Raw genomic sequence first — 23,406 nt, 5'->3', positions numbered from 1 at the left:
TATGTGGTGGGGAGGCTGCGACTCTTTCCCAGGTGAGGCATGTTCCATCCAACAACAGCCAGAGAACCTATAGTTTAGTCTAGCTGAGTCTGTCCAGGAAGCTTCTCTATCTCCAGTGCTGTTTTCACAATTATTGGAAGGAGAGTTTTCAGAATAGACTCTGAATCTCACCCAAAGTCATGAAGACAAGACCTAAAAAAGAAAATGCTGTTCGTGGATGGTTGCGCTCTTAAGAGACACACTGAAGACACAGTACTTAACCATCTTGTTCTTAGCAATGCTAATAAGGACCTCCTCGGCTCTGACAAACTGGGAGATGTCATTTTATTGTGCTCTTCGTGCAGCTTGGTGCCCATCGATACTCAACTGATAATGAGGTGGAAAACTCAACTTTTAAGGCAGTTGCCAGGGTGTGGAACCAAGTGAAATTCAGATTAACCTGAAGGTCCACAAAATAGTGTTGCTTTCAAAACGTTCAGGTAGTCCTGGGCCTGCCATTATACAGTCAAATCCAAATTTTTGAGCTGATCCAATAATTTCACCTTTGGACCCTCCAATCAGCTGTATGGGATCCATCACCATACTGCAGTTCCAAAATCTGGGCTGGTCAATGAAATCTAAAGCGCTGCTTCTAAAAATGCCACTGTATTAGGCTATGCTAGTGCCATGCACTGGGGACATCAGAACAGGAAGTTTCTGAGTGGAAGTTTCAGCTTCTGGGCTAGGAGGGTCCAAAACACCAGGGCGGCGTATATGAACTGGACAAGCAAGGTAGCCCCTCTTGGACTGAGCACAACTGTACTGAAGTGTACAGACCTAGAAGGTAGACATTAGAATTCATAAAGTCCAAGTTTCAAATTCCGACTCTGTGACCTCATTCAAACAGGTTAACTTCTCTAGGCTTCTGTTTCTTCATTTGAAAATTAATAATCGATGTTAAAGCTACATGAAATGAATGATAACATTAAGCAACACAATAGCCTTACATTTCTGTATTAGTAATACTCTCATGTGAAAAGCTATTTTCTTTGCAGCTAATACAGTCCCTTATAGCATATTAGGCACTGTTAGGGAGACTGTTAATTCCTCTGGACCATTAGGGTCCCATTCTCAGCTTTGCCTGGAATAAAGGAAGGGTATGAGAGAAACAATAGAAGGTTATCTATTAAATTCATTCCCCTTGCTCATACTTTGGGGAATATACATGAATTAGACTACTAATATGTTTTATTAGGGCGTTACATGCAAATGACTTTCTACTTTCTTTTTTTGCAGATGAAGGCTTCCTGAGGATAGGTCTTCCTCTGGCTTATACAAAGCAATCAAATACCTTCAGTTAAAGTTAGATATTACATTGTGTTATGGTAAACAGTGAGAGTTGAAAAGAAAAAGACTTAGAAATAGCTTACCTAAATATGAGTTCTGCTATTTTGCACTGAATTTTTAAAAAGTTCTTAAGTCAGTGTAGTGAAAAAACACTAAATTATTTCACAAAGGAAACACATGTACATTTCCTTCCTATAATTAGGATCTGGGCTCTATGCTATTATTCTATAAAATTCATTGTTTTATTGACTTCATTGATATTCATCTACATATTTAAAATGAAAAGAAACTTCCTGAACTAGATCCTGGAGAAACATTTTTCTCCTGGGCACTGACATTTTGGCTACCCTGAAAGGTATGAAGAGATTTGGGAAGCAAATGTATTTCGGGTGTTTTAAACACTTCTTTCTTAGAAAAATTAAGTAGGTTTCAGGAATACAATGTCTTAGTCAAACTATAATTTTTACATGACACTTATGATGCCTATAAAAGACCATAATATTATTTCAAATCCAAGAGTAATAAACAAGCACAAGTCATTGAATAAAGCACGCTGTAACTCTAACATTTCACACTTGATATAATTGTATTCTTGCCAAAGAGGTCCTTTTGCCTTTTATATTTCCATGTTGTTTGGGTTACATACAGTTTACTGTCCTTAAACAGAGGTTCAGACAGACACTTCAGTCTGTTTATTAAATAGATAGGGGCTTGATACACTGCTGATTTCTTGGTACCATACTCTTTGTTCTTTGGTAGGATTCCAGACTCTAGATTTTTCATAAGCACCCCAGATTCTGATGTGAGGGGGTCCAGGAACAACCTCTTGAGAAACAGTTTTATTAGGTAAATTTAGAAAGAGTTAGAGCAGAGCTAATGCCGTTTAAATATGAAGAGGTAAAAATCTGGGTTTCAATTAACATCAAATAGAGACCATTAGACCAAACCCAATGAACAACACTTGAAACTTCCATGTGAGCAAGAGGCACTACATGCTAATTTTTTTCAATTATAAATAAAAATCAGCTGGGTGTTGAATAATTTATGGCTTCCTGCAAAGCTGTATTTGAAAACATCAAGCTGGCAGCCTGTGCCATTCCAGCCCACGCATGGACAGCTGCCATGCACAAATATCCATTACTTTTTTAGAGATTATCTCCACATGCTATATTATCTGGCTTTCCACATTAGCAAGTAACATGAAACACAATCAATAGCACAGAGGCCACAACACAATTAAAGACAAAGATGAGGTATCCATTGCTTGCTGGTACAGAAATCTGAAGGGAATAAGGTATTGTCCTCTAATTATGGGAGTCAACCATGGTTAGAAATAAAGATAAATCTGATAGTTATTCACTTGTTAGAGGTCCCTTCAGAAATAACTATTCAGTTTTCCAATTAAGATAGTAAATGATAACAGACCTTAAGAAATAGAAGTCATATAAATGATTACATTTTAGAAGTCAATTGGATGAGACTGTTTGAAGTATAAGATTCCTTTGAGAGGAATTTAAATACCTTAAAAGAAGATGGTGTGTGAACATTTCGTACACTGGGACTTTATAAATCATGTTTTGAATTTTCAGTTTCTTTCCATTGAGAAAAATAGAGAATGCTGATATAATAAGAATTTGTTACCCTGAATTTTATAAGCCACCATCCCCAACATGATCCAAATATTTTGGGGTCTAATTCTGGTTCACCAATTGAATGGAAACTGAATTTATGTAGTATTGGACCAAAACAAAAAGAAATACTCCTCAAAACAATATGATATCCGATTAACTAAATCTGAGTACTACTTTTTCTAATAAGTCCTTTATTGATGAGTTTTTTCACCCATTAATTTTTATTCCCTTCAGATTTTGCTAATGTGGCTTGTAGCATTTCACATTTTATTCTTTAAAAAAAGCCCTAAACGCACCTCCTGTGTGTTCTGGTTCCCAGATGCCTTCACCAGGTAAGGGCTGCTGTAATGAGAAAACTCTGCTCTCTGATGGCCTCAAAGTAGATTGTAGTCTGTGAAATTTGTGAATTCTGTCTCTAACAAGAATAGCATTGCCCCTCTCCTCATGTTCTGCACTCTCTCTCGCATCAGATCGACCAAGATCCTTCTTTTGGACTACGTTTGCAATCTCAGCTACCAGGTCTGACCCTGATTCTGACTTTTCTGTAGGATTATATTTATGCACATGAACAACATCTTCCCTTTCTCCTAGCAGCTTGGAAAGCAGTGAATAGAAATCACCTGTGGAAAAAAGAGAAGAGATAAGGGGGGGAGAGAGTTGATAAGATCATATAATTTATAAAATTTTGTGCATTAAAAATAAGTGAAAGAGAGGGCTGCTCTCAAACTTTCAAGCATGGAGGAAAAAAAAGAGATGATTTTCCAGAAAATGAAAAAATAATATGCTTCACATTTCATTTTATGTTCACCTTCTTTCTTTCTGTTGTCCCAGGAGCCAACCATACTAGATAACCTCTATTAGCATATTAATAGAAACAAAATAATGCATATGTGATTACACGGCATGTTTCAATAAATGATTTTCACAGTATAGTTGGATTGATTTGGAAGTTAGAGTTCATCAGATTTCTAAAATAAAATATTATCAACAGTACATCAGAAAACAGTTTTACAAGCAAATAAACCCTTAGAAGTTGTCTTTAAAAGCTTTTTAAAGTATAGTTCATAAGAAATTAAATATATATTTTTAAGCAGTTGCTAAAAAATACAAAAAAATCTAACAGATATGAACTTACTTGGCAATTGGAAAAAACAAAGTTTTATTGTTATTTTGTTCACAGTGCCACTGTAAGTAGCTCCAGTTGTTCATTTTAAACAATAAATGAAGAAATTCCAGAAAAATGATTTTGGGAGAAAATACTTTTAAAATTAGTTTCAAACAAAAGAGAAGACTTTAACAAACTAATATGATTGGAATGACTCATCACTAAAATGTATTTTATACCTTCCTATACTTCCTTCCTATCACTTAGATATGATAATCTAATTCCATGAAAACAAACTTATCCATGAAAACAAACTTATTATAAAATATTATGACATAAAATATGACTACAGAAAGTTCATGAAGCATTTTAATCCTCATATTTACATCTATGGCTTCAAATCCATTTACATCAAGTGTGTGATTGGGAAACATAGGTACGTTCTCAATGGAAACACAAATTTGCTTTCCTACGTCAAACCCGAAGGTCACCCACAGCTCTTCCTTTTCCTTACCCTATTCTAAGCACTGCTAATAAAATTGCTACGACTAGGGAGTCCTATTGCTTTTTTAATTACATTTACAACACCATTGGATAACACTTATAAAATCTTTCTTATGATCATTAGGAAATGAAAATAATAACCGGGTTAGCCATGACACATTCCACTAGGGACTATATTATGAAGAGATTGATGCAAGGGGATATGAAGTCTTTCCAAAATGATGCTAAGAGATCCTGTCATGTTTACAAATAGTCTTGGTTTAATGCTTCAGGGTAGGTTTTTCAATTCTTGCCTGTGAAAGCTGCTTATCCCAGGTGAAATTTTCAATCAGGAAATAATTACCAAGTAATAGGGCCAATATCAGTAAAGCGAAAAAAGCAAATTACAATTCAACCAAATCTGCTAGGCCACACTGGCATTCTGCCTCACAGAAGAGAAATTAATCCCCTACTACTAAATTCCCTTGCCCCATATACTAAATGTAAATAGTTTCACATGCTGTTGTACAATAAACACTTTATATAGAAAGTAAAATACAAAATTATTTAAGGGACAGAGAATCAACATAGTTTTAAAACTTGAATCTGTCATTGGGCTAATATTACTGGTGGAGCACAGGCTTAAAACTATGCATAAAGTCATTTAGGTTTGTCAGTAAAAGTCTAAAAGCTGTGATAAAATGCCATATGCAGAGCACTTGGTTCCTTTGAAATTATTGCAATTATCACTGAGTTAGGAAAGCAAAAATTTAGCAACATAATAGGCTTGGCTGCATCGGCTTTGTGAGAACATAGCTTCAGAACTGCATCTCTATAAGTCCTCATTACATGGGAGAGAGACCACTAGATGGCTGTCTCTTACATTCTTACGCACAAACCAGAAAGGTGTGTATTTTTTTTTCTCTTTTAGTGTATAAAATATATGGAATCCTGAAATGTTAACCATTTTTCTTAGTCATATTAAGATCCTGATTTAGAAAATATATCTAACCTTGAGTATAACGGATGGAACAGAATATAAACAGAGGCAATTTTATGGTCTCTACCCCAATCTCAACTCTCAATATTCTTTTCTTTCTTTCAGTTTAGTTACAGTCATGTTGGACTTTCAATTCCTTGACTAACAACTCTAAGAGAGATGTTGTTTCTTCTTCCTGGGACATTCTCTCTCCAGTAATCAGCTAGCTCCTCAACTTTCAGATCTTACTTAAGCGTCACTTACATCCAAGATTCCTTGACAATGAAATTAGGGGTCCCTACTGTATGTAACAACAGCACTCTGGTCTTTCCCTGTATTGTTATTGCCCGATGTCTGGTCTGTATTTCACGCTAGTGTTCGAATTCAACTCTGATGCTTAGTAGCTATTCTATGCCTTTAAGTAAGTTACTTAACCTTATAAAGATAATTAAAACTACATTTAAGAATTATGTTATGGATTTAAAGATTGTTAATGTAAAGTGCTCAGCCCACTATATGTCATATAGTAGGTATTTCTAAATTGTACCTATTATAATTACCAATGAAAGACTTGCAATATGAATCTGCTTCAATCTAGTGTTTACTTAAAATCTAAAGAATCAATTCTTATTACATATTCAAGAATTTGAATTATCATAATGGAAAAAAAATTAAGTTTATAGCCCTCTATTTTCTCAGCAAGTCACTACGGCTGCTGTAGCGATTTGTTCCCTAACTTTGCTAAAGGAGTTTGTATCTGTATTTTCTCTGTCTCTCTCTGAGTGTGTGTGTGTGTGTGTGTGTGTGTGTGTGTGTGTGTGTGTGTGTGTTCTATTTTTGGAGAAAGAACTCTCCTCCTGTGTTCTGGATGCCAGCCCTCCCAGCACACCCTAGAGCCTTTCCTATCTGCCTTCTTTTCTTTTCCAATACAGCATCTTTGCCAAAGACTTGACTCACATGCTGGTTTTGTGCTTGAGTGTTTGTGGTGGTGAGGAGAGACCCTCCTCTGACACAGTATGTCTTTCAAGCTTTTCCATCCTCCCTCTTCTTTTAACAAGTTCCAATATGGCCTAAAAGAGCTTTCTGTGATAATAGCAATGTTTTACACCTGCGCTGCTCAACACGCTAGCCATTAAGACACATGGGGGCTATTAAGTACTTGTAATGTGGCTAGTGTGACTGAGGAGCTTAATTTTTATTTTTACTTACTTTTAACTAATTTATATTTGAATTTAAATAGCCACTTGTGGCTAGTGTCTACCCTATTGAACAGGGCAGGTCATCCTTCCTCACATCCTCTTCCTTACCTAAATCAAAGGTATCTCTTTCCACTTCTTACTTTATCCCCCATATGACTTCTGAATGAGCTGCTTAAGAGCTCTTCAACAAGTCACTATGGCTGTTGTAGTGATTTGTTCCCTAACTTTGCCGAAGGAGATTGTATCTGTATTTTCTCTTCATCTCGACCTACTGGCGGTATGTAACACTGTTGAAAGTCCCTTCAGAAACTCTCTCCTTATAACATTGTTCTTTCCAGATCTTCTCTGCCTGTCATCTTTGCTTTCTTTTACGCTTCTGCCCAACATATGAAAATACTGATGTTTTCTGAGGTCAATGCCTGGCATACTTTTCCCCCCTGGCTAAGGCCTCCTCCTACTAAGAGATCTTAGCCATTCACAAGGCTTAAGCTGCTACCTCCAGACAAATGAGTCTCAAATCTGGAGCTTTCCTAGTACCGAATTGGTATATACAACTGCCTTCTGAAAATTTCCACTTGGACGTCTGCTTCATAGGAATCTTGAACTCAACATGTCTAAAACTGAGCTCTTAATCTTCTCCCTACACTTTATCTTTTTCACAGTATCTTTCTCAGTGATGAAACTATGTTTTGGGTTAATCAACATAGTGAGTGATATGTACAAAACTGGCCTAAAGAATAGTAGTAATTGGTTTTCTTTGGTTTAAGAAAGTAGAAGAGTTTTCTGTTCTCTTCAGTACTTTTTGCTTACCGCTGACAATATATTTTATATGTATCATCAAATTCTATAAAATGTTCTAAAAATATTTTTGTATATTTAAATTATCTGAGAAGAGACAAGTAGCAAGGGATAAGTGTGATTTTATATATATGTAAAAAAACCTCTCATTTCTTGTCATATTTCCAATGATTAGTACTGTTCCTATTATAGTAGATACTCAATAAATAATCCTGGAATTAATAATAATGTTAAAAAGTCACCCCTACCTCTGCATCAGGAGAGATAAAAATATTTCTTTGATGATTTTAGGCTGCAGTAAGTCTTATTTCTTTCTTTTTCTCATTCAAACTTTGATTCTTGTCTTATGAGATACAGAAATGCTCTAGGTCTTTTAAGTAATTTGGCTGAGTGGGTTTGGTATTTGGAAAACGCAACTGTGGTAGCAGCTAATGTGTCAGGAAAAGGAACACAGCACAGTATAAGGGAATCTAAAACAATATCAATTAAACTCCAAGTTTGTAAGTTGTGTGCCTGCATTAACTCCTTCATGCCTTAACAGGCATTTTTCTATTTAGTAGGGATCACACCCTGTTCCCTGCCACCAGTATGGTTCACTTTCAGTAACAGAAATATGATGAGAGCAAACTAAAATAGATGGAAACAAATATTGGAAAAATTGCCCCATGTGGGTTTTTTTTTTTAACAAAATGCTTTTAAGATTATCAGATGAAAAAAAAAAAGAATCATTACTTTTAGATAGCATAGGATCTTAATTGTGGCAGGCATTTCTATTTTTAAAATGATCAGGAACCTTTTGGTAATCTTTCAGAGTAAAAACTCCCATTTCCCACACCAATTGCTAGTACTTCATTACCTAAAACAAACAGTTCTTGTTACTGCTTATTGCTCTGTGACTTTAATGGTACCAGGAGCGCATGTAGGATGTTGGTCAGCAGATGTGCTGATGTAGCCAAGTAATGTGCTGAATAGCCAAGCTAAAGAGATTACAACCTTGCAACACAACTGATTAATGAGAGGGAATAAAAAATAAAAGCGTTTCTTTACAGATTTTAAGGTTTTGCTTTATGACTCAGTCATAGCTAACTTTCTCTTCTGGTTAAAGTCTATTTTGTTTATTGATTGTTTACTTATTACTAACGCACGACATTTATCCTACTAGCCTTAGAGAAATAAAATACATGGTTATGATAATCAGCTCCAGGATCAAGAATGAAGTGAACTTTGTTTTCCTCTTATAAAACTCATGTGATTGAAAAACAATCAGAAATTGTTTTTAACACATATCTATATGAGAAAGCCCAACCATGTGATAAATGATCATTCACATCTGCCTATTCTGTTATTAGGAAACCAATTCAAAACAGCATCCACTCAGCTTCCTAGGGCCTTGGGGGGTATTTAGAATTGTGTTTGATAGATGAGTTCAATAAATAAAGACTTGTGGGCTGCTCATAAATCATCACAAACAGATAAAGTTTTAGTGAATGGGAATACAAAAAAAAATGTATCTTCTTTAAAACAGCAAAGTGGCATTGAGAGTGCTTGGAATTAGCTAAAAAGATGCTACTAAAATCATCTATATTTTATTAGGGAATGAAGAGGGTATCCTATTTTGAACAAAGCAAAGAAATAGAGATTTTAGCTACTAAGCCTAGTCTTTGTTTCCTGCTCTCATAAATGATTTATTTTAACAAGCTTTTACAGTAAACAATTGTCATTTTGACTTGCAACATTGTTCCCTTGATTCTGCTTATTTGATAAAACATGTTGATGGTAATTCATTTTTGTTAGCATAAAACCACTGTGAAATTATTCTGTTTCACAGAAGGTATCTGAAGACCTTTAACTATCTGGGTTCATGAAGAGTCTTTCCTCTACGAATTGTGTTTTTGTCATATTCTCCCTGCCTTGGGAATATGGTAGCTCATGCTGACCTTTGAGTAGAAAGATTGATTATATGAGGGCACAAAGACTACAATGAGAAGAGTTTGGAGCAAACTAAATAAAACATGTTAAAGGCCCTTTCTGCAGAAAAAGAAATTCTGTCCAGAGCATAATGTACAATAACAAGGACATACTGGTATTGTAGATTTGGACTTTCAAATCTGCCTTGAGTTTTTTTAAGACATCAAAATGTGAACACAATGGACATAAATTTCAGTACTATATCTATACTTTGAATTTTAAAGGAGAGAGCCACTCAAATTTAGAACTCCTAAACGTAGTTACACAGATTCTTGCTTGCAGCTGGTAAGCCTCTTTGTTTCAGCTCATATTTGTTGCCTAAACAATGTCCATAGAAAGCTCAGGTTGTACCTTTGACACAGTGAACACGTATAGGAAATCATAATACATAAAAAATAAAGAGAACATACAAAACATGCTTTAGTTCCCTAGAAGTGCAAACTATAACATATAAGTGAGAGATGTGTGTGCGCGTGAGTCTGCTCTGGAAAATGTCAGTGCCACCACCCTCATTCTGTACAGTCTCCTAGGATTCATTTCCTCCATCCAGAATCACTATCTAATTGGGTTTTATTGTTTAGCTTATTGTACTTATTACATACATAGGAAACTCTTCACTTACAATGTTTTTAAAGCTAGTGACATTCAGTTTGTTTTGAATATCCATTAGTGTTGTTCTGTAGGAAGGCAGGCAGGCATAATTAACTCTGATAAGCTCACCCACATCAAATAGGCTATTTTCAAAGCAGGGATATTATGCAGCCATTAAAAATTGTGCTTGCCAATAATTTTTACAGTTAGAGGAAATATTCAAGATATAATACTGTTAAAAAGGACACAAAACTGTGCACATGTTATGATTTAAATACTGTTAAAATAATGTGCATACATGTGTAATATATATTTCATACACAGATGTATATATATATACCCATATTTCTGGGGACTACGTATGACTTTTATTTGCTTCTTCATACGTTTCTGTAATTTCCATACCTTCTATAATGAATATTATGTAAAAAATTAGTCAAGTATTATTTTTTAAAAAACCCTGCAGACTTAATTAAAGCCTCATTAAAATGTTTCCCAGTACTGAATGATCCAGGCAATCTGATAGGTAAAGCTATAATGAGATTCTTCTGGTGTCTCTATGATTACATCTTTTGAGATAGAGTCTGATATACATCAGCCTTAAACCAATTTTTTTCTAGAAGGAGCAGATGTAGACAAAGATACTGCAGAATTTTAGTGTGTTTGTGAGTAAGCACAGGTTGAGCTACATAAATTTGCACAACTCAGATGTCTCTTTCAAACTCTAGTTAATTTCCGATCAAAATTATTATTCTGGCAAATATTAATAGCTAGCAATTTTAGTGATTAGAATTTCAAATAAAATAAACTAGGGTTTGCTTTCAAATAAAAGAGTTTGCTTTCTTTCCATCCATGTTGGAAGTACCTACTACTTCTTTTTTTCAGCCTGTGAAATGAGTATTCTTTCTCTATTTTTTATTACCTTAATAAAGGTTGTCCCTTCTTTCCAATATGACCTTTATTACATATCTTAATGTTTATTCTTCCTATCTCCTTTCCAATGTATTAAGATAGGAAGTGAAAAAAAAAATTGTATTTTCCCTGTAGAACTATATCTATTATTCAGGCACTGATGGGTACGAGTTTGCCTTTGAGTACATGTAGTCTGACATTTTAGGTCTTTTTCTTCCTGCCCCTCAATGGTTCTTTTGCTAGTGGGAGTCCGACATCTTCTGTGTGACCAACAAAGGTACTATTGCTTAGTTTGTGGTTAGGACAACTGAAATACTTCAGGGCTTTTGTTTATTGAGGATTTAAAATATTTAAAGAATCACTACAACCTGGAAGAGTCTTGGAACATAAATTGTTTTAGCCAGAACACCAAAAAAAGGTAAAGGGTTAAGTTTGAGGGCTTAGTTTAAAAGTTAGCATACATGGCATAATTTATTTCAATAATTAGAGCTCCCCTATTAGCTATTTGGTCAATTTAACTCCCTAGGGAATGAATACAAATAGACATTTGTGTAAACAAACATCTCTGAGAAGAATGGGATACTCTCAGTAATAAGTAGATATGCCCTGTGTACTGCAAGGAGATAGATTGAGCTCATTAGTGAATCAAATGGACTATATGTGCAAATATGTATTTGGTATATATCTATATTTCTCATTAAATTCTAGACTGGGGGCCCCCAACAACCAGTCGAATAATACACAGGCTATGCTGGCCATTGAATTGGCTTTTAGTCAGGTATTTGTCTATCTGGGAGGTGACATTCTCATGGACCCACTAATTTCAACATATGAGTACCATACCCTACTTTCTTCAGCATGAAAATTGAGTCAGAATATTGCTTTCTTTGTTCTTAATTAAAATTACTTTTCAGCATTGTTATTCATAAGTAGAAGAAAACAGTAACTACAGAAAAACCATTTCATATGTATTCATATAATTCATTTCTAGAATCAATAAAGCTTTGGGTATATTTAAACTGCTTAATGCTATATCTATATCTATATCTATATCTATATCTATATCCGTATCTATATAGATATATATACTATTAAACAAAAAAAGAGTAAATGAATGAATAGTAAAATATGAAAGTGTTTTAAAAGATTTGGTTTGTAGGCATATATGACACTCCCTAAATCCTATTATTTGAAAAGAACAGATTAAATCTAACATTTAATGTTCCTCTTGGGTTTCCAATCTTACAGAAGTTTCAATGTCTTCCTTGATCAACTCAACTAATTTCAGAAGGAAATCACAGTCCATCCTCAGTTTCCACAGGAACTTATTATTTCATAAGATACATCTACTAAATGGTGGTCTCATTCCATACTGTAGCACATATGTCGGTATTTGGAAATGTATTCTAAGACGACACGAATTATTTCAGACATACATTTCAAACAGTATGTACAATGTCAAAATAATTCATTTTAAGTTTGATCAAATTTCAGTACAATTATAGTAAATACTGTTAATACTACTATATTTAGGCTATAATTACTAATTTCCTTACAAATATATATACAGGATTGATAAATTTAGCTATTTTAAATCATATTCAATAGTTTAATATAATAATTTAGTATAAATTATTTCATATAAAATCATCTCCCTTTTCTGATTTAATGTAAAAATAGAAAGAACTTTGAGCTAAGTTGTGTATTTTTAAAGGCCATTTGTTAGAATGAGATGTCATGGAACACACTTTACATCATTTAAAAACTTTATATTACGCTTCACCTTATACCCCTTTCAAAGTGCATTTTTTCCTTTAAAAAAGTCTGGACTCTTTAATTTTGCAAATACTATTAGTGCAAGAGTGATATCTTCGCCCCAACAGAATACATTTTGAAGAATTCCAATAGTGGTTTACCATATCCAAAAAGTCAGAAACTTCTAAATGTTGCCAAAAGAAAAATCCTGTTTCATGTACATTTTATGTTGACGGGAGAAGTGTGTTTGCATTAGCATTAAACTAATGTTTTAAAATACATCATATCTAGGCAAAAAATGACTTGATGACATATTCTAACACCTAACACAAACAATCTTCCAAACAACTGGCAATAACCAAGATTTGGGAGAACAATTTTTCAGTGCCAGCACATGCAATATCTGACATACAAGCATCAAGTACTGTTACTTCAAATAAATAGAACAGAGGAAGAATGATGCTTTCTTAACTTATTAGATGGCAACTTAACACACAACTACAAATGAATAGAGCAAGAACCCCTCCTATCTCCTGAAGGCAGAGAAGACTGACTTAAGAAGGCAAGATGTGGCTTTAATTCTTAATTTCTTTTTTATTGAACCTCATATATAGTTAATAAACACACCATAATAAATACATAGACATTTAAATGGTAAAGGTCTTTAGATTTCAAAAGCAGCCCACTAATTATTTCCAATGATTATATTTGCACTATATATAAAAGTTATAATATTAAATAAACTAAAACAAAGACAGAAAATCTAATGGAACTAAATTACACTAATGAATTTTATGTGCAAAACTAAATTGCAACAATTAACCATTTTCTCATGACATGTATTATATAAAAACAACGGTACATAGGGTTGGAGGCTGATAAACAAAGACCTAAAATATCTCAAAAACTTTAAAATTTGGTTGCCTATTTAAATAATAAATATTTTGTAGGCCTAGTTACAGAAGTAAGCATACATACCCTGTTCTAACACTTCTTCTTCTGCTCGTTTTGGCTGCTGGAGTAAAGACATCTTATCTTTGTTCTCTGTTTCTGCAAAGGATAAAAGAAGCTGAGCATAAATCTGCAGTATATATTACATACTTTAAACCATTTATTGGAAATATGCCATCAACATAAAGATATTTAGGATCTTATGTTTGATAAAAAAAAAACAGTAGTAATAATTTATATGGTAGAAGTGCGCTAATTTGCACACACAAAAAACAAAACTATGGCATAACCACCAATTACTAGACTTCTGACTAGATCAACTACTCTCAGTAATATGTACATTATACAGAATTTTAAACATGCAATAACAAAACTGCTCATATTGGTTTTTTTAAAAACTGCATTTAGTAATATTTTAAGGCTATTTTAAGATACATTCTATAAACATATTAGGATCTTAATAAACGATCTGATTGCTATGTTAACTTCTTTCATAAATTTCTACTAGAAAGAATAGAATAGAAAGTTGTTCTGGTATTTTAACATTGAACTTACAAAACTGTGTAAAGTTTCAGCATACTTCATTCAATAAAACAAGGTGTGGGTTTTGCAATTTTAAACTAAAGAAATGACAATCAATATGACTGTTTTGCAGATGAACACTAAGTTAAAAAACGATTCTGATAATGAGACTAAAAAGGCCAAGACTCGTAATGCTTCATAAATTGAGAATTGTTCTGTGCTTCAAGAGGCCCATTAAACAGATGATTTAGGGTACGACTGGAGATGATAACCATTTTCACTGGCAAACTATAGCATTCTTTAGAACATGGTATATAAATTCATAAACTGGTTACAGGAGGAATGAAATGGAGAAACTAGAAAACACGAATTAAAGGGAGAAAGATCTATATTATGGAATTGGTCCCCAAACTAATCTCTTGATCACTAATTAAGATTTTTCACTGTTTTGATGGGGCATGTCAGGAAGGAAGGTAGGGCATAAAAGAAGGAAAAAGAAAAGAAGAAATTGGATTATGTGGGCATGTGTGATTCTTTGACAGAAGAAGGATGATTTTAAATATTAACCAGATAGTCAAGTGAGACATAAAGAAATATAAAATACAAAATCATATGTTACTTTAAATTACACACCAATTTTACCTTTGTGATGTCCATGCATCATAACCATATCAGACTTCACAGGAATTGGAATATTGGCCTCTGGTGGTATGTTTCTGAACATATCCGGAGCTACATTTTGTGTACAGGTCATGAAAGAAACTGCATGCTTGGCTTCCATGTAATACATAATGTATAAGTTGCACATTTCATCACTAGATGTGCCACTGCAGACAAAAAAAAGTAGATGCAACAAATCAGCCACTCACATAAAACACATTTTTAATGAAAGAAAAATACAACCAGTAAATCTGCCAGCAATGGATTCAAAGGTGGAAATACTGTGCATTTATTTTACAGCTTTCATTAAAATCCACCCCCAGCTTTCAACATCAAAAGCACATTGTCAAAGGTGTATTTTCACTTAATGAAGTATCTATTTGCAGTTACTTCATGGACATCACCAAATACTGCAGATACAAATGGCATTGAAGTAGCAATGAGATACTGTCCTTTTTCTTCTAAATCCTTTTTATTTCTTAGTCCTTCTTCCATTTGCTAAAACTCATAGACTGGGCAAAGTACTCTTCTCATGGAAAATCTTAATTATTCACTTAGTAATAGTAAAATTCAGTACACGTCAATGGAAATATCATATATTATTTACGAGTCTTTAAAAATAGCTTTTTCCATTTAACCCTCAGAGTCTGAGATCTTGTTTTAGTTACTGCCTCTTTTCTCATGGTCAGATGAATCAATAATCATGTGTCGATAATAAGACATCATAAATGTATCCCTGTTTTCGACTTGGCACCTTGGCTTCTGCAGCAGAGAAGAAAAGAGTGCCTCAGGAATGATGTAAAAGGAAATCAGCCCTAATCTCCATTAAAAGCTCAGACCTGAAGGAGATTGTGCTGTACAACAGAATGACTCAATGATAAAAATAGATTTTACAACAGTGGAATGGACATTTCCAAGAAAAAAGTTCCCAATAACAAATAATGCACAATAGTTGATAACATTTTTTTTGTTCCTCAATTCACATGGGTTACTATGGGTTACTATTTCATTCTCTTCGCTATTATTAGAAAGGAATTATTTAGGTACACCTTCACAAAACTTACATATATCAAGGTAATTTGCACAAAGGAACATTTCCTTTTTGGTATAATTCTGACAATTTTTAGCAAGCCTATACCAAAAACAAAACAACAACAACAAAAAAAACCCAAAAAAACAAAAACCAAGCCATGAAGTGGACTATTCGCTGTACAGAAATACGTCAGTGTTGATTTTTCCAGCATTGTCATGCAGCACTCACTTTCTCTCCATAGCAACAGTAATGACATCAGAAGAGAAGGAACAAAATAAAAACCTTTTCCAAATAGGGATATGGTTTCTCTCAGCTCTGAAAATGTAGAGCCCCTGAGAGAACATAGGAATGAGCCCCTGCCATGAAAAGCTCTGTTTATGCGTAAAAATCATCTGCCTTCTCATTCTCTGAATCTGATGTCTGTCAGTGTGATTGTCTCTCCCATGAAATATATATAAGCAAATGTTGAAGTGTAATCCCAAACAAACACTTGTTCAATACACACATATTTAGGTGTCAAAACGCCATTCCTAAGAATTACGTTTTAAGTCTTGGAGTTGGTCAGAAAATTACATGCTATAAAAGGAATGGCCAGTGCCAAAGTAGTAGCCTCCCATCGTATTATCCTCCCTCCTCTTGTTCAAAATGAGGAAAAAAGTACAGATCAAAAGAGAGAGAAATGAGGGAAAAGGAATTTAAATTTAAAGGAATTATGGCTCTAGTTTAGGAAACCTTGAATCATTTAGCAAAGAGGGAAATCAAAATAATATAAGCTTCTTAAATTAATGAAAGGAAAAAATTAATAAATTTATATAATAAAATGAAACTTGCAACTAATCTATGAACAGATACGTATATATTTTGTCTGTTTGGGAACATCAGGACTATGTTTACTCTAAACATGTGATTTATTGGGACAGCCTAATCAACTCACCAAAGTAGTTCATTTAAGGTACTGGTTCTATGATACAAAATTGAGCTGATCAAATAATTTGAGAATCTTTGCTATCACGAAGAAAATTTCATTAGAGAGTTGAAGAAAAAAAGTCATTTTATTCCTTTCCATCTGTAATTAAACTTGTAGTCAAGGTAACTCTGAGCTCCTAGACAGAGAACTATCATATCCTAAACACGTTAGGACTCAAATCTTCCTTAATCTCAAAACACAGCTTGCCTATTTTCACATTCATCTTTCACTCAAACAAAACAAAACAAAACAAAACAAAACAAAACAAAACAAAACAAAACAAAACAAAATAACTTGACTTTAGCCAGACAAACTTTCAGTATTTTATCTATCTATCTATCTATCTATCTATCTATCTATCTATCTATCTATCATCTATCATCTATCTAATGGATCCATCCATCCATCCATCCATGTTCTATGAGGGTTTTTATTAAAATGAACTATTTCATATTATAAAGATATATAATAGAAACAAGAATGTACCAAGTATTCTGAAATGTATCATTTAAAAAAACCCAAATATTGTACATCGTGACTATGTTTCAGACAGTGGTACTCCAACTTTGAAGATTCCCTCACCCCAGCCTCTGTCCCTTATTTTCAAGCCTCAATAGATATGAGGCCTGAAAATAACCAATGATGGTTAAAACTAATTCTGGAAAGAAATATGAAAACTTTAAAGAAGTTATTTTATAAACTTTTTAATTGTCTCAGGAGAGTTCATGGTGCTTTTGAACTTATAATTAAGCAGTTATTGATCACATAACTTAATCTTTGCATATAATACATTTTTAAATGTTGAGTAAAGTGCTGTGCTTAGAATCTATGAATATTCATTAGACATTCTTATATGTACACGAAATAACTCGTTCCAAATGAACAATATGACTGACAAAATTGACCAAATAGGTAAATATTATCTACCAACTCTCGATAATTAATTTAAAATTTTAGCATATATAGCATACTTAATTAGCTTAATCAGCTGACTTAAATTCTGTTTTGTTTGTTTAAAGTTGACTAAACATTTAAAATAAATTTAGATAAGTGTCATGTTGAATGTAAAATATGTAATGCAGTCAGGAACAAAATATTGCTTCTTCATAGATTAATCAATACTATGTTGTCAGTATAAACATTGGTATAATTTTATCTAAGATATATTATTCATATTTACTATTAATTTCCTATAAATTAATATATTAAAGAAAAAGTATTAAAGAAATATAATATGTCTGGATAAAAAATGTTACCATTAAGTACATTTATTAATATGTTTTGTCTTAAATACATCTATTTTATAATGGCTGTATTTTAAGATGAATCTCTGGCATGGGAAAATCAGTCCCTAATTTTTAAAGTGCTTTTTATTAGTTAACTACTTTATTAGTTCTATCCAAGTGAAGTTTTCTTCAGTCCTAAACTTTCCAGTTTAACACAGAGATTAGCTTGGATTGGATAGAAGAATCACTCTGAAAATCTTCCTGGTAGGCCACCAATGGTACCATTTTCCTGTAAAACCTAATTTCCAGGTGGCTGCAGCATAAGAAAGTCAAAAACTTAAAACTGACAGTTCTCCCAGTTCTCTATGCTGCCCCCGTAGCACCTTTGGATTCGTGGGATTTATATCTAAGTCAGCTTCATGCGCAGGGCTCTAACCCATGCCCAGTAGGAACGTGCATTTGTGTACATGCGTTGAAGAATAGGTGGGAAGGGAGAAGAGGGAGAAGATTCACATAGTATCATTTAATTTAATAGACATCATAAAATACTAGTTTTTTTTTTTAATGGTTACATTCTTAACTGTGATTCTATAGTACCATATGGAAGTGGTATCCATTACTTTACAAAGCAAAGATGCACTGCCGCTTTGTAAAATTAAAAAGCATAATAAGTGCTATAGAAATGTTAGACATTGTTATGAGAACTTTTACTTATATTTAAATTTATTCAGACTTGTCTTATTAGTTTATCATTCCACTGGAAGAAAATTGCTTCTGTAATATAAATTAAATATTTAGGTTATGTACTTACCCAATAACTTAATCTCCTCTAATTTCTGTTCCATTTGTACTATAAAATAACATTTCCTTTAGCCCATATAAGATTTACAAAAAATTGGTTAGTATGGTCATTTTAGGGTATTATTTTAAAGCAAAATGCATTTTAAAAATGACTTAGAATTATTCTGAACTCATAAAACTGAAAGAGGCTTCTCTTTCTGTTACTGCTACTAGCACAAGTCATTAATCTCTATGGTTGGTATTGCCTCACAGAGGATACTGAAATGATAGAATCTGACCAAAGTTTCAAGCCCCCCCACCCAAATTATAAAGGGCCTTCTAAGCAAAAATTCTACTTATTCCACACATAAAATTGTAAACTGACACACAGAATGTGTTGAAAGGTATTTTTTTTTTTTACTATTTTGTTTACCTATTACAAAAGTTAATAAAATAATCGATGTCATTTAAGTACAGTTCCTGGGGCTCTACACTAACATATATCGGAGAACAGCTGATCAGTACCCTCTGAATCACATTATTTCATGTATTTAAAGAATGTTAAGAAGTGAACTGTCAGACTCTTTCCTACAAATTGCTGTCCCCAAGTCTCTTTCCTAAATTTATCAAACTTATCCCAAAGCAAAGGTGTTAGAAGCTTCTTGTTTAATAAAGATTAGTAACTTTTAAAATCTGTTCTATCTTTAGCCTTAAAAATTGATGCTCATTAATATACAAACCCTTTTAGAGTAACATAAAAAATCCTATTTCAGCATCTCATATGCCTTTTCTTTTGTCTTCTACCTGCATCAGGACCTTTTCGTTTCCCCCTGACAACTAACACTTAGTGTTGTCATCACTAAGAATCATCTTCAGTGCATTTAATGCATCTTTTCAGATGCCTACTTTCTTTAACTTCTCTTTGATCGAAAGATAAATTGTTTAAAATTCCAGCTTCCAGGTGGCATCAGTAAATATTTATAACCTAGTTTAACATGAAAAAGAGGCTCGTTGGTTCTTTCCTAATAAATAGCAACAAAAAAATGATAAGGGGCTTTCTATTTCATTTTTAATTTAGGCAAACCTTTTTTGAAAGAGTTCACAGTGCTTTGAAAATTTTACTTAGTGTTATTAAATATTCCAAAGAGGCTAGGTATTCTGAAAATTATTTAAAAGTCTAACATTCTATATTGCAAAGTGCTGCATATTATTCTCACTTAGTAGACTTAACAACTAGAAAACACTGACTAAATAGGTAGAAAAAAATCATAGTTCTGCGTAATTACTGTGTACTCCCAAATGTGGAGCCCATACAGTTGTCTAAGTTTGAACACAGGGTAAAGGACATGAGGAAAAAAAATCTTCATAATCATTATATTTTTCATTATTAAGATGAATGTGAGGAAGTAATATATACTTTTTTCATAAATGTAGAAGGATGATATTGAGGTCTCAAATAAGCAGGAAAGAAGCATGAAAAAATAAGCACGTTTTATAATTTATCCAAATCAATCAGTTTTAAAATGATAAATGCTATAGTTTGTTATAGTTGTTCGTGACAGGAAAAAAATGTGCAATTTAATCGTGATGATAACTATTACCTATAATTAATTACGCCTCCTTCCTCAAAAATCTTTTTAAATAGTGAAATTTATGGAATCTTACCCAATGCGTGTGGCTTCTGTCCTTCCTTCACCAGTGAATACACATCTTGCTGCCAATATGTCACCAAAACTAACATCTACTGGGTGTTCTACAGGGTAGAAAGCCTGCCAAGAAGACGAACACCAAGATTAATTAAAATTACCAATAAAACCCAGAATCACATACTTTGATAACGTGAGGCCTGGACCACCCAGGGTTGAAGGGAGGAAGACACACACCACCACCACCATATTTAGTAATATTAAGATAACTGACAAGGAAACCACCAAGTTGGAAGTTGTAAAAAAGAAGGTTATACACAGCTTAGATAATACAGTAAATATAGATTTAGAAATGTTTAGATTCTAGAGAAATTCACAAGGGTTACATGAGGGTTTTTTAAATTACTATCTGATGATTAATATTTTTTTCTCTCAAAATTAAGATTCTATACACCTGTGGCAGCTGGGGGCTCTGGCGTCCAATCAGTGTCCACTGCCCATTTCTCACTCTGTATCCACTTACTACCTTACCTGTAATGAACACAAATTATAATCATATAATAAGGTATTAGAAAAATAAAATGCACTATTTACTTTTCTATTTCAAAATAAAATCTGAATCTTTTCAAAACCCTAAATGCTAGGTATTTTAATGAAAATTATACGATGAAAAAACATAACAGAATTTCCAAGTATTGAGCAAAATCTCTTTCATTGAAACAGATTTAATGTCAAACATAAATTACATTTTACATTTTTAGCATTAGCAAGAACAATGGTAAATATTTACAATTTAACATGTAGTTTAAAGTTCTTACCTAAATGATGAGTGTGAACTCTATAGGCAAAGACATGCATTGGATACTTTTTATAATGACATGAAATGTCAGAATTCACCACTGTTAGAAATGAAAACACAGAAAAAAGTCACTGTTCAACTAAAACATAACATTATCCTTATCTAAAAGTATGTATAAGGTATTCACAATCTCCTAGGCATGGGGGTTTCTTATGAAGTAAACACACACTCACATACTCGGCAGATCGTAAGCACTATGCCAGCCACTTTACTAATACAAGTTAAGGTCCCCTTGCCCTCACATTTTATTTCATTCATAAACAAAATGACTAGGGCCCAATCAAAATACCCTCTCAGTGAAAACGCTGGCTTAATTTGTCATGAAATTTATACAGTTGAAAAAAGCTTTAAAGTTGTTTTTATTTTTAAAACAGAAAGATTTTTGAAAAAATGAGAGCAAACACCTAACATAAACTAGATTCACAGTTTCTGTTGAGAAGGGATCATTTTATATACTTTTCCTACCTTATAGTTCTAATATATAGTAGGTATTCAATAAAAGTCTTTTATAATAAGTGAATGAACAGTTACAATGAGACCATACTTATCATTAACTTTAAAAAATTCCCAATAAAAAAGAATGAAAAATATTTAATATGGCACTTTCATTAGACAATGATAAATAATATTATATTTATTCCAATAGCTTTTTGTAAGTTTAGGAGAATCAGCTATTATTACCATATTTTATAAATGGGGAAATAAACCCAGTATACCTAAGTTCAAAGACTGAGTCCATGTTGGATTTGCTAGCTTCTTGATTTTGAACCTGATATTCTCTGCTACTAGTAGTTTATGACACAGTGTTATGAAGTTTGTCTTTGGCATCTAAAGAATAGATGATTAATTTGTAAAATGTTCAAAGATTTATTCTTTAATTTATATAAACCACTACTTATCCATGGGCCTCAATTCTTAGCATGTCAATGAAGAAATGGAAAATAATAAACTACAGGCTTGAAATAATATAAAAATCTATTTTAAATGCAAGGATAATAAAGAATTGGTTTATTTTTCAGGGACTCAAAAATATTGGTCATTTCAAAAGTTTATAAAAAAAATACTGCAAATCCATTTGTAGATTAGGTAATGAGGTAATAGGAAATACTAAAAGATCACTACTTACCTTTCTCTCCTGCTGGTATAACAGTATCAACAGACATCATAAGGTACATGCCAGCAATTAAAGGCTGTCTGCAGAAAACAGTAATATTTATCTCAATTTTTTGAAAAATCAAAACTATTGCTTTGGAAAAATAAGATATTCTCCAATACATTGGTCTATCAAATATGATTCATGTGAAAATTATAACAAAATAATATGGAAAAAAGGTAGAATATATTTTTTTCTTAAAAATAATTTATTTTGGGGGGCAAATAGCTAAATACACATTTTTATGGAATGGTGAATGTAGAAAGCAGTATCTAAATGGCTCCTGTGATGGTTAATTGTATGTGTCAGCTTGGCTAGGCTATAGTGCCACTTGTTTGGTCAAATAATAGTTTAAATGTTTCTGTGAAGGTATTTTTTAGATATAATTAATACTTAAATCATAGACTTTGAGTAAAGTAGATTACTGTCCATAATGTGGGTGGGTCTCTTAAGAGAAAAGACTTAAGTGCCCTGAAGAGGAAGGAATTCCGCCTCCAGACTGCCTTTGGACCCAAGACTGCACTGCAGACTCCTGCCAGTATTTCCAGCCTGCCAGCCTGTCTTTCAGATTTCAGACTTGCCAGCCCCCACAATCCTGTGAGCCAATTCCTTAGAGTAAATCTCAGCACCCACCCCCTCTCTCTCTCATACATATGTATATGTGTAAACATTCTACCAGTCCATTTTCTCTGGAGAACCCTGACTAATATAGCTCCCAGTAATTCCTAGCTCTGACATTCATGACCTTGTCTAATTCTCTTCCCTTGAGTATAGGTTGGACCTAATAACTGCATCTGGGAATTTGTTATTTCTAACAAACAGAATATAGCAAAATGGTTTCATTTTTTTTTTTTCCATAGGA

The 23,406-nt window shown here is 33.2% G+C and overlaps 1 protein-coding gene across 23 annotated transcripts in view; it reads right to left on the bottom strand.

The window, feature by feature from the left end:
- Positions 1-23,406, bottom strand: part of PAM (peptidylglycine alpha-amidating monooxygenase) — a 221,986-nt gene that overhangs the window by 38,655 nt on the left and 159,925 nt on the right. For 10 of the 23 annotated variants that reach the window (XM_039848359.1, XM_039848361.1, XM_039848365.1 and 7 more), the window contains 7 exons: positions 22,518-22,585; positions 21,351-21,431; positions 20,987-21,063; positions 20,552-20,655; positions 14,854-15,047; positions 13,726-13,797; positions 3,254-3,577 (listed from right to left, as the gene is read on the bottom strand). In XM_039848359.1, coding sequence (XP_039704293.1) covers positions 3,254-3,577; positions 13,726-13,797; positions 14,854-15,047; positions 20,552-20,655; positions 20,987-21,063; positions 21,351-21,431; positions 22,518-22,585 — 920 coding nt within the window. The remainder of the gene's footprint in view (positions 1-3,253; positions 3,578-13,725; positions 13,798-14,853; positions 15,048-20,551; positions 20,656-20,986; positions 21,064-21,350; positions 21,432-22,517; positions 22,586-23,406) is intronic. The other 13 variants (XM_039848372.1, XM_039848363.1, XM_039848366.1 and 10 more) reach the window with 3 other exon arrangements.

This window comes from Pteropus medius, unplaced genomic scaffold (assembly GCF_902729225.1).
Source record: "Pteropus medius unplaced genomic scaffold, Ma_sr-lr_union100, whole genome shotgun sequence".
NCBI classification, from domain to species: Eukaryota; Metazoa; Chordata; class Mammalia; order Chiroptera; family Pteropodidae; genus Pteropus; species Pteropus medius.
The sequence above is the reverse complement of the archived record's forward strand: the minus strand, read 5'-3'. Positions and strand labels throughout refer to the sequence as shown.